The sequence below is a fragment of the Colossoma macropomum genome, unplaced genomic scaffold (genome assembly GCF_904425465.1).
Source record: "Colossoma macropomum unplaced genomic scaffold, Colossoma_macropomum, whole genome shotgun sequence".
NCBI lineage: Eukaryota > Metazoa > Chordata > Actinopteri > Characiformes > Serrasalmidae > Colossoma > Colossoma macropomum.
Genome location: NW_023494795.1, coordinates 14010010 through 14022669, shown reverse-complemented (window position 1 = coordinate 14022669; position 12660 = coordinate 14010010). Strand labels below are relative to the sequence as shown.

The 12660-nt window shown below is 39.8% G+C and overlaps 1 protein-coding gene across 1 annotated transcript; it reads left to right on the top strand.

Annotated features, from left to right (window-relative positions):
• Positions 1-2524: 2524 nt before the first annotated feature.
• Positions 2525-11016, top strand: prdx6 (peroxiredoxin 6). Its single transcript, XM_036581549.1, has 5 exons — positions 2525-2745; positions 5596-5752; positions 9020-9166; positions 9578-9724; positions 9880-11016. The coding sequence occupies exons 1-5, from the start codon at positions 2654-2656 to the stop codon at positions 10006-10008; spliced, it is 672 nt and encodes a 223-aa protein (XP_036437442.1). The 5' UTR covers positions 2525-2653; the 3' UTR covers positions 10009-11016.
• The last annotated feature ends 1644 nt before the right edge of the window (positions 11017-12660 follow it).

Genomic DNA, 12660 nt, shown 5'->3' with positions numbered 1-12660 from the left:
GACCAGCCATCTTTCGCAATGCACCTTGGGAAAATCCGCGCAGCAGCCCAGAGCGGTGACGGATCACGTCACGTGACCAATTTTGACGCTAAGCTGTTTGTACACTGAAAATTTGGAGATAAAAAGACAGTTAATTAATAAAACAGTTAACAATTATGTCTCGGGAGGCGAATACAGTGCAACAAGTTGTCTTACTGGAGACGCACTGACTTCTGAATGCTGAATTTTCTATTTCATGTTCTCCAGTTATTACATGGATGCAATAACAAATTAGCAGGCATTCAAAAGCAGTGATAGATAAACTGAATCAAAGAGAAAAATCCAGTGGGGTCTAAAAGTCTCAGACCACTGGGATTCCCCAATCTGGGATTTCTTCATTCAAATCTGCAACTAAAATAAAACAAAGAAAAGTTCTGACAAATAAAATGAAGAAGAAATATTCAAGATTCTGCATTATTTGTAGGTCACTATTCAAACTGAGGCAAATTTGCTGGATTTAATCTACTCATCAGAGACTTTTGCCCAAACGTATGGAGTCCATGGCAGCTTGAGTGCACAGTCATTAAAGCAAAAGAACATAACAAATACTAAGAAATTCTGAAATTCATATAAACGTTCAAGGATTCTACTTTCAGTCGCATTATGCTAATAATATTATTTGTAACTAAAAAATCCCTCTGTATTATTTTAGAAGGGAATGCAAAATATAGGCATTTTCACCAGTGGTCTCAGACTTTTGGACCTGACTGTATATTAAAAGGGAACCAGTCAACAGAAAACTTTTAAATACTCCAGATACTTTCTTGATAAAACAATGTATGTAATGGTTCACAAATCCAATTATATGGTTAATACAAGGATTGACTAAATAACACTGTCTGCCCAGCAGGATAAGTGGCTACTGAAAGTGAGAGAGAAGACAAAATTCAACTAGTCAATCTGATTGTGGGATTGCAAATGTAGCTAACCAATCAGACACTAAGTTCAACTAGCCAATCAGATCAGAGGAGTTACAAGCCAATCACATAGCAGGACTGAAATTTTAATTAGCCAGCCAGATTGCAGGAGGGAAATTCAACCAGCCAACCAGACTTTGGGATTGCACATCCAGTTAGCCAAAAAGATATCAGGAGATAAAGTTTAACTAGCCAATGGTTAACATACAACTAGCTAACACTGTGCAAAATTAAAGATTCAACTAGCAAAGAAGATCACAGGAGGTAAACTAGCCAATCACACAGAAGGACTCAAAATTTAATTAGCCAGTAAGATTTCAGGAGGGAAATTAAACCAGCCAACTGGAGTGCAAGAGGGCAAATTCAACTGAATCAAAACACGTAAAACACTTGTTATTAATTAGTAGTAGTCATGCCAATCTTAACATTTCAAAGTAGTTTCAAATGCAGGATTATAGAAAGTCGGAAAAAGAGAACAAAAACGGTTTACGTTCAAAGGTTGTTAAAAATACAGGTTCTATTGTGGCCTCTGCCACAGCTCTGTGCTGCTGTGAGGAGCTTAAGGGGTGTGGCTGGGCGAAATGGCTCCTGGGAGCCATTTCACACTCCCGGCCTAAAAAGAGACGTTGTTGATGATGTTGTGTTGCTGTTAGCGTTATTCATTTATTTGTAGTGATTGACAAAGAGGGTGGGTTTACAGTGTGCCTACCCTCCTCAAATGTCGTGTTTTCCCGCATTACCCCCTCCCAGTATTTCCTGTTGGGGTAGCACTGAGTTAGTCATGTCTTACTGTCTGTTGAATTCCTTGTTCAAAATAAAGCACCATTCACCTAAACGCACTATGTTTTCTGCGTCTTCTTCTGATTTGACACTACAACATCAACATCAGTGATGCAGCTTGACGTTGTCTGTTGACCAGGATCCTGAAGCACGTGTGGTTTGCCTTGTGTGTTATTGTGCATTCTTACAAGAAACATAATAATCTGATTTAATATGGTGAAGTCAATCCAGTCTGCAGGGAAAATGAGTGTCCAGTTTTAGTCTCTGAGGGCCAGAGTCCAGCTCTTTGGTGATTTTACTGCTCAGACACACCTGATTTAACCAAGCAATTACAGGTATAAGGTAGGATAAGATAAGATAAGATGAGATAAGATAATCCTTTATTAGTCCCACAACAGAGAAATTCACAGTGAAACAGCAGCAAAGGGACATCAAAGCACTCAAGAACAGTAACAAGAAGAGAATTAACAAAGTTATTAACCTTGTTAATTACATAAGGTTACAGTTTGTTACTTATTGGTGTATATGTAGACAATGTGTGTGTATATATATATATATATATATATATATATATATATATATATATGTATATAAACCTAAAGATAAAAAATCTAAGATAAAAATATAAACTCTATGCTTCACATAAATTCTATTATATTTATATATCCTTACACTGAGGATATTTTACATGAACTGCGCATGCAATATTGCACACAGTGTATTGCACATGAAGTATTGATCACAGGAGGTATGTCTGAGCAGAGATCACCAATCTGAGGCCTGGATTTGCCTCCTTGCTCTAGAGGTCTGGAGGCTGATTGGCTTCCTCAGCCTCTCCCACTCCGTTCATACGGCTGACTGCGTGCGTGTTTCGGTGTCAGTCCGCTCTCACACTGCTGTTCAGAGGAGACGGAGACATGCCGGGGCTTCTGCTCGGAGACGTTTTTCCTGACTTCGAAGCGAACACATCGACCGGGAAGATAAAGTTTCACGAATTCCTGGGTAACTCGTAAGTACCAGCCGTTAAAGGTAGATAGACCCCTCACCTGAGTTTGTGGTTCACCTGGCTTTGCAAATGCGCAAACGTTACGTCAGGCCTGCTGAGTGCTGACAGCTAACAGTTAGCCTAGCGGGCTAACTCGTATTATTCTTACACCTTTAGAGCTGCAGAAGTTTTCATGAAGTAAGCGTGGGAAATTATCACAATAAACGAGTATAAGACAACACGGATAGCCTAGCATAGCCTGGAAATGCCCCTCCCCACTCAGAGCAGTGATGTAGTTAACTTAGCTAACTCTTAACCAGCTAGCGTTAGCCTACTCTCCACTGTGTCGACACCTCGTGGACTCTGGACACTCTTCTGTTTTGATACTTCAAACATTAACGATAGACGAAATAGCTGAAACTCCTCACAGACGAACACCGACCGATTCATACGTTTGTATTCGTGCATGTGTATATAGGTTAGTTAGCCAAGTAAATGTATTTTGGAGCTACGTGGCTGCAGCTGCAGAGAGGAAAAGCTTTGTGAGAGATCTGTCTTTGGTGGCTGGCCCCGTGTTTTAATACTGTGGTGTGGAGGTTTATCACCCGTAACCTTCAGTTTAACAGTTTAAACATCACACATTGCCGTTGAAGTAGTTTAAAGTGCCCTTGCCACAGTTTTAAATGAGTTATTCTGTCTCCAAGTCGTGCTGTGTTGTGTGTTTGTCCTCTGAAGAGGGCGCTGATTTTTAATATTTTGAGTTCATAACTTGTTGAGATTCGTGCTCCCCTATTAGCCGCTGCGCTTTAAGAACAAGATCAAATCAGGTTGAACCAAAATGTTAGTTTCCCAGGGAAAAAAAACCCAAACGGCTCTTGTCTTTTAACAGTAAGTAGGATTTCAGTGGAGCGTCAGGTTGCAAAGTCACAGTGAGTTGCAGAAAACAGGGCTGCCTTGTTTGGATTTGGTGAAGAGGAGCCTCAGTTTTGCACTCACCATATTTACACTGTTTCAGTAGAGCCTGGGGAAAGTTCAGCATTTAGGCACTAGCACAACTTTATCTGATCCTGTGGAGCGCCCAGAATCCGACATTGCTCACTAATGCACTTCTGTTGATAAGGCATTTGATTGATGTATGTTCAATAGATAATTTCATTTTGATAGGTGCTGATATTTTGAACATTGTCCAGTATGCTAGGATGGTGTTATTGGGTTCATTCTCTAGAAGGAAGAGTAGAGAGAAAGACACACTCCCACACTTAACCTAGATAATTCCTCCTAGTATTCATAGCTCAGTCATGTGAAGGATGAGAGAATCACACGATTCATCACAAGTTAGCATGTCTCTGTTGACAAAGTTCTGACCTTTTTGGGTTTTTGATTTTGGAGTGATCTTAAACATTGACATATAGATGACTGAGTTACAGCGCCTTGCAAAAAAAGTATTCAACCCCCTTAAGTCATCAGATTCATTACATTTGCACAGATTGTTACAGCCAGTATTTATTATATTTATTTGCAGATATATATGTTCTTAAAGTACATTTTAAAAGTAAAATTTCATTATGTTGGCAGATCTTTAAAAAATAGTGAAATAGTGCCACAGATTCTGTGTTGGATTGGTCTTGGCTTTTGTAAAACATCCATCTTATTGTTGCTCAACCACTCTTGCATTGCTTTGGCCTTGTGCCTAGGATCATGGCTCTGCTGAAAGGTTTCTCTCAAGTCTTTCAGGATCTTCCTGTTTTTCCACCATCCATCTTTTCTTCAGTTTAACCCCGGGGGCCAGTCTCCACTGAGGAAAAGCATCACCACACCAAGATGCTGCCACCCTCATACTTCAGTGTTGGGATGATGTTTGTAGATGGGCAGTGTTAGGTTTGCGCCACAATATTATCTTGAATTTTGGCCAAAAAAAAGCTTCATTTTTGTCTTATCTGACCACAGACCATATCCTGTATTTTAGCTGGGTCACTTTCTGGAAAACTCCATACGTGCTGTGACGTGGTATTTCTGCTCTCCTATACAGGCCAGTTGCATGTCAAGATTTTGATATCAGTGACTGGTGTACCTTCACCTCAGTGTCAGCCACTGAATTCTTTAACTCCTTCAGAGTGATTGTTGGCCTCTCCGTGGCTTTCCTCACAGAGTCTCCTTGTTGCTCTGACGCCAACTCATCCAACAGGGATATCCAAACACTTGTATATTATTTTGTAGCTTCTTCCATTTCTCTAACTTTATCTTAAATTCTTAAATTGCCTTAGAATGCTGTTTGGTCTTCATTTTCACAACTTAGTACTTGAATTAAGGGGGTCTTCTATCCAGAAAAGGGATTTAATATAATATGAATCACAAGTCAAGGACCGTTGTCCTTATGCAAACTGCATTTTTTAGTTAGTCATTTTTGTAACAGAATATTTTCTTACATAAAACCAATATCACTTTAAATCAATTAATTTAGTGTGTTAGTCTTTTCAAAATAAAACGACAGGACAAAATATCAATGTGTCTGTGTGCTGTTGCTTTTTATTATCCTTTCTCTTAAGTAAAAGGACTGACTTGCTGAGAAATAAGTTCAGGGTGGGGTGGCATTATAATTTTATGTCTTGTATTGTGCAGTATTGAATTTGATCATGCCATTCAGCTCTGTAATGAATTACAGGTTATGGAGCCAGACTCTCCAGATGCAGCCGTTGTGTAGTTTATGATGCGTCTGTTTGCTCAAGTTATGGCCAGCTGTTGCTTCAGCCTGAGAACAAGTCAGCAGGAATTTCCTGTGCAGCAATGTGCTTTTCTGCTGCTGTGCTTATCACAATACTCAGTCAGTCTGAACAGTTTTAACTGACTCTGTTCTGCTTTTCCTGTTTTTTTTAGATGGGGCATCTTGTTCTCTCACCCACGCGACTTCACCCCAGTGTGCACGACTGAGCTTGCTACTGCTGCTAGGCTCAGCAGTGAGTTCAAGAAGCGTGATGTGAAGATGATCGCTCTGTCCATAGACAGCGTGGAAGACCACTGCAGCTGGAGCAAGGTGGGTGACAGGAAGTGTCAGACCAGTTTTTCTTCTTCCTATTTTGGAACGGTTCATCTTTTTGGCTGGGAAACTGGTTCTACATCAGTGGCTAATGACAGCTTCTGCGTGGATCATGCCAAAAATGCATTATAAGTTGTGCAGTACAATCTGTGCCCTTCATTAAATTAAAATTATTTTCAATATTGCTTCTGTAGGTACCATATTTCTGTCTGTTTTCCCTTAAATGCTTAATTCAAGTCACAACTCTGCACAGTATTTCATTGTAATCTTTATTGCAGTGGCCTTTGTAATAAAAGTTGCTATATGCAGATGAGCCTCTTAACCAGTCGCTTACTTGTTTCAGAGTATCTAAATCAATGACAATAATCCAGATGCATTTCTATAAATATAGATGTTTGGACGCATTAAGACTTTCACATGATCCAATCAACTTCAACATTTTGGTCCAAAATGCATGCCAAGCTTTAACAACAACAAGGACTCACTTGTGTGTTTATATGGCGCAAGAAACTTTAAAATTGCAGTCTACAGCAGTCTAATTGCAATATGATACTTAGTCCATATCATGCAGCTCTAGTTCATAGGATAACTGCCAATCTTTTCATGGGTTGAGACAGGGTCAGGGAAGACCCAAGCCCCATCCCATTTCACCCCTCACCCCTAACACGTAGGCCTCTGTTTTGCGTGTTCACGTCTAGGGGTAGGGTGTCCCGATTCTTGTTGAGATAGAGTGAAGTGTTAGGGCTACATGGCCCTCCAAAGGGAGGTTTTTCAAAATGGTGTGTTATGAGAAAAAAACAAAAACAAGGCAAGATGGCTGCACAAGTGACCAAAGACACCCACAAATGTGAGTATTTTCTGTGTTAAGAAATTACGATAACCGTTATATTATCTTAGTTTAATGTATTATGGGCCTTTTCTTCATAACAAGCATGAAAAATAATATGCTAATGTCTCTGTTGCTAGCTAGCTATGTCGCTGTAGCCAGAATGTAATTGCTGCTCCATTTAAGGTGGAACGAGAACATTCTAAAGAGAAGCTGTCGAATAGCTGACTTCAGCTTCATATCACTGAAGAATTAGGAGCGATAATTAATAAATATCCTTCCTTTTGAAGGCATATGATTCCCTAAATGTAACTAAAGCTCAGCAGCGAGGTTGCTGAACTTTACCCTCCTCTGCTGTCACTGCAGACTGGCAGGGTCGCCTACAGAGCAGCACTAGTAGCCTGTTAATGAAGTAATGTTCTTTATTTGAGGGTCCCATTTCATAAGGAAGATTTCAACCACTACCCCTTATAACTCAGTTCTAAGGGGCAAGGTGACACTCAAAACAAGGGTTAGGGGTAAAAATAAGAAATGAAACTGGGCTACAAAAGCATTGGTCCCCCCAGACTGAGTCTGGAAAGCACTGAACCACTGACTAATGTTTTTCCTACAGTTTTATTTTTTGGAAGATAAAATATTCTCACCAGGAAACCAAGTTTCACTAAGCAACGCCTTTAGACATGATTTCACACCAACACAGCATTTGCCTTAATCAAAACGGCACTCGCTCTGAGGTGTCCAGGCGTCAGATGGTCTTTTTGAGCTTAACGGCTTAACTACATAAACGTATGGGCATTCGTCATTGATCAGAGAGGGACTTCACAGTCGCCCAATGTCAGACCAGTTAGCCCTGGAAATGCATTGCCTAATCTGATTGGTGGACATGGCGCCACCTCCATGTGGTCTCAAAGGAAAAAGGGGCGTGAGTTTTGTGTTTGTGCCTGACCTACTTTGGTATTCTGCACCAGACTTTTTGATTGGACAGAAGGTCTGGTTATTAAGTTACAAAGGCCCCAGCTTGCCCTTATTGACTAAACTAGAGCAGCAATGTTTCATAATCTATCCCCTCCAGACTCCCAGTGATCACAATGCTGGTCATTAACATTGCATAAGTAATACTAATATCTTCTCATGTAGTACGGTTTTGTCCAGTTATCAGAAGCTTTTTATTTTCTCTCTGAAATGTGAAGGAGTGTCCAGCCTTACAGTTAGTTGGCTTTTCCACCCACTCACAAGTGCTTGCATGTGTGCGTTCTCTCAGAAACCTTTGGCTGAACTTATGTGAATGGTGAAAGCTCATCATTCTCACAGGACAGTATTATGTTTGTCTGAAGTCCAGTAGCTGATTTAAGCTCATTACAGTCATCCTGGAACTAAAAGCAGAAACTCTCACTCTGCAAAACATTTCCACTCAGTCAATATCTTTTTGTTTCATTTTTGCATTTAAAAAAGTATCACATTCCTTTCGTTTACCACCACTTTTGCATTATTTACTTAATCATTCTTTTTATCTGTTTTATACAATTACACATTCAGGGGGCAGATCATGCTTTGTGTTTAAAAAGTGATTTTGTTATTGTGATTTACTAAATGGGGCAGCGGCTCTTTAGTGCCTCTTTAGTAGAAATAGGGTGGTCACTGCTCCATTGCATTCAATAAATATGCATTTGTAGGTGTTTCCCGCTCAAAGTGCAGAACTGACTGTTAAACAGCTGTGAAAAATTTGTCCTAGTTTTAGTGCTAACGTGGGCTGTCGTTGCTGAGAAACAAAGTTTATGAGACATTTATTTTTGACTTTGACAAAAGATAGTGAATGCCTGTCACGTCGTCACATTATTCTAAATTTGATGAAGGAAGTAAAAATAAAAAATGAATCAATTTGTTTAAGCAAAAGAATGTCTTAAACTGGTTTAAAGAATGATTTCACTTGTTACTTCGTTTGCACTGCGGCTTCAGTCAGACATTTCACAACCACGGTTTAATGCGCAGAGCTAACAGGATGCATTATGAGTTCAAATTATACCGTTCCCAGTTGAGCAGGAATTTCTCTGTGAAATTTCTCAAAGAGTAATAACATGTTCTTTCGTTAGTCATTATTTTGACCTACTAAATCAAAATTTCAAGAAAATGTCATTGTTTCAAGCTAATGAGTTACTCTTTTAGTAAATCTTGCCCTTTTTCTGTTTTTTTGAGTAATAACAATATGCATATACATACAAATTTGTCTGCTTTTTATTAGATTTTTATATTTGAACTAGATTTAATCTCTCTATTTTTTCCTGTTTGCTGTAACACTGCACTACAAAGTATAATGGGCTGCAGTTTGATGAAAAACTGGCCATCAATAATGTTAAAATGCTCAAGAGTATTGCTTACTTATTTCTCTGTTTCAGTATGTTAGTTTGACTAAATTTAAAACTGTCATTCTGTGTATGTAGGATGTGATGGCGCTTTATCCAGAGCAGGCAGCTTCTCCCCTGCCATTCCCCATCATAGCGGATGACAAGCGAGAGCTGTCGGTCCTCCTGGGTATGCTGGACCCTGATGAGCTTGACAAAGACGGCATACCTCTTACTGCCCGATGTGTGGGTTTCCTTTAAACTTCTAATACAGTTCATTCATCTTTGTCTATGTAGATATGGCTCTTATCAAGTAAACTCTGTATTGTTTTTGTCTCTACATATTACTGAACACTGTGAAAACTGAATGTAGCCTTTATGAAATAACTGATCTGAGACAAACATATCTTGCAGTAATGTACAGGTTATGAAAGCTGTAGTGTTTTAACTGTAGAGCTGTTTTCTTTACCCCTACCAGTGCAAGTTTAGAGAGACAGCTATTAAATACATTTGAAACATCACGCTAAGTGTACATTTGTATCTTTTTAAATTATGCCTTCTATATAATGCTCAGTCAGACTGAAATGAATGATGTTGCAGTATGTTTGTCTTACAAATGAACCTTGTTGTCACTGCCTGCTTTGTGATATTTTTTAGGTGTTTGTTATTGGTCCTGATAAAAAGTTGAAGCTGTCCATCCTCTACCCTGCCACTACGGGGCGCAATTTCACTGAGATACTTCGGGTCATTGATTCCCTGCAGCTGACAGCAAAGAAGAAGGTGGCCACGCCTGTGGACTGGAAGGTAATCAGAATCTTATCTGGGGTTGAGAGACCAACGCCTTGATATTTTATTCAGTTGATGTGATATTTATACTTTAGATATGACTGGATGTTTATGTATCTTGATACCAGCTTTTAATCGTTCGCTGTCTCTCCCTTTCTTTCTTTCTCCATAAGTCTGGAGAGGATGTCATGGTCATCCCCTCTCTCTCAGACGAAGAAGCCAAAAAGCTTTTTCCTGCTGGTTTCACCACCAAAGAGATGCCTTCTGGGAAAAATTACCTGCGCTACACCCCACAGCCATAAACCACCAGTAGGGTTTTGAAAGAGAACAGCAGAAATAGCACTTCCTTTCCAACTTTGGCCTATTTTGCGACCTGATTCTATCAATATAAATATATATCTGTAGCTGACAGTACTTTCTTTTCTGCCTCAAAACTCAGGCTTTATGTAATCAATCAAATTGACCTCAATCCACAGGCATAATATTTAGAGTATGGGTGATACCAAATGTATAGTGCCTTATCTTCAATGAAAACACAGTTCCTTTTGGCATTTACTCTAGTTTTGTTTTGTTTAGTGGGATACTCTGGAGTGGTGAACATGTATGCCAACTGAACAAACTCAGAAAAGCTGATATGGTTTAAGGGGGAAAACGTGGGAAATGTTGGGTGAATACTGAGAATAAATGAACGGACGTGATTTATACCACTGGCTACGTGAGGGAGGAAAAAAGAGACCAGAACACACAAATGTTATGCAATGTATTAGTGCTTTTACTGAAATGGTTCTGTCTGTTCTCGGTTTCAGTATCAGCCTACTTTGGCTTTCTGCAAATTCATTGGACGTTTAAGTATGCCTCTATCCTTGTTTGTTTTCTCATAAAAAAAAAAACTGGATTGGATTTCGTACATTTGTATTTTTTTTTCTTATTTTGGATTATTATGTGCTGATTAGGTCAGATATGTCCATAAAGTAAAACATTTAATGTTGTTTACTACATGTACTTTGAATTTCGTCGCCCTGAGAATGAATCCGTGTGTTCTAAACATGGACATTGCACTTCATTCAGAACTACTAGAATGTTCTTGCCTTGTTTGCACTAAAGATTGACAATGAGAGATTAAAAATTAAACTTTGATTGATGTAGAATGTATTAAGGATCGAAGCCTTTTCCCCCTGATGTTATTAGCCAGCAGATGGCAGCAGAAGATCAGTAAATGTAAGAAACACTGCACTTTTTATGAAGTGTACACTGTGCTGTATGGTGTAATGATCAACTTAAGTAAAGACATTTTTTACCACCAGCTTAAACTGTTATCGGCAAATATATTACTCCCTCTGTGTTTGCCTGTTTTTACCTTTGTTGTCAACGATCCTTGCTTGTCTGTGAGAAAGAATGCACCTAATACAAACTGAAACATTAACACACAGGGTGTCAATGAGGCATGAAGAGAAGCCTCTTAATCACAAGCATTCCATCTGTCTAATTAAAAACCAAAGAATGTCCCCAGGCCGGCACTTAGCCGAGTAAATCATTGACACACAATCTCCGTTCCTCTTCTAAGAGCAGGAAATGCGGGCTGCCTCTGGCCTCGAGCCTTCAGAGGCAGGTGATAGGGACGGCAGTCGGAGTGCTGGGTGTGGGTTACCAGAACCGTTCAGCCCACATAGCTGCAGCTCATATAACAGTCCAAAGGTCCTGGAAGCTGTAGCTCTGTGGTTTCAGCCAGATGGTGTGATCTAGTTGCCAGATATCTCTCTCTCTCCCGCGCACGCTCTCTCTCGCTCTCTCTCTCTCTCTTTCAGAAGGTCATGGACGTGGGCCGGGATTCCCCTCATTGTCCATGGAGTATTCTAGAATGCAGATGGAATGTCTTTGATTGTCAAAAGCCACACCCACTTGCCCAATCTGTACAGTTTGACCAGCCAATGGATGGCAGCACTCCTTTAACTCCCTCAGCTCAGGCGAGAGCGTGACCTCTATAGCTGGTAATCAAAGATGGTTTTGGCATGTGTGAATTCTATCTGCATTAGGTTTCAGTAGGCCTTAAGCTGAGCAAGCACTAGATGGCAGTGCTGTATCGCTATAATCATCAAATATTGCCTGACCTCACATACTTAGTAAGCCTAACCTATTACTATAGTTAGGTCTGCCCTTGGTTTGCACCCCAGCACTGCTATTTCAGAAGAACTTTCAATGTGTGAAGTAGCCAAATAGAGGTTTAAAAGTTAGGATACTTGTAATTAGACATATACTGATGTTCAGTAATAGACCATGATATTTCACGCATACAGGATTGTTATGGATGCAAGCTGTGGTCCCACTAGAGATTTTTAGGATTACCTCTGGTTTTATACACACTATGCTGTCACATTGAGATCCCATGCTTTATTTGATGTTTGTACAGCTGCTTTAGTTTGTTATTGGTCTGAGCACCTTCACACCTCATGGTAAATGCAATGCTATCAAGGGTCGAACACCTGGCCCTAAAAAAAAATTGTAGGGAAAACCAAGGACATGTCACTCTTTAAGATTCTGGTGGGTGGGGTGGGGTGGGGTGGGGTGGGGGGGCCAGTATTCCAGAAATGAATGAAAACTGCTGTTCTGTTATACAAAGAGCCATCAAGGAAATTCAAGGAAGACAGAAATCCCCAAAATCTTTTATGTAACACTTTCAGCCTTAAAGCTTCATCTCAAAGCTTCATTGCTTAATGAATAAAACGTGGTTCGAATGAAATAACAGCACATTTACAAATGGTAGAAGACAAAAACTCAAAACACAAGATACATGCACAAGTCTGAACAGCTGAAATTTTAATCTGGAGTTAAAACACCTCTTTTTAAAGTTTTTTTTTCAATGCTTTCAGAAACGCTACTCTGGAGTTTAAGAGCTATATCAGAAGAGGATCCTCCAGCCACACACGTGTTTGCCACATGGCACAAAAAGACACATT

Bases quoted from the DNA above. Each gene is read 5' to 3' on its own strand.
- prdx6 (XM_036581549.1), top strand. From the start codon at position 2,654: ATGCCGGGGCTTCTGCTCGGAGACGTTTTTCCTGACTTCGAAGCGAAC. The intron at 2,746-5,595 runs GTAAGTACCAGC...TGTTTTTTTTAG, and splicing joins CACGAATTCCTGGGTAACTC to ATGGGGCATCTTGTTCTCTC. The intron at 9,167-9,577 runs GTGGGTTTCCTT...GATATTTTTTAG, and splicing joins TACCTCTTACTGCCCGATGT to GTGTTTGTTATTGGTCCTGA.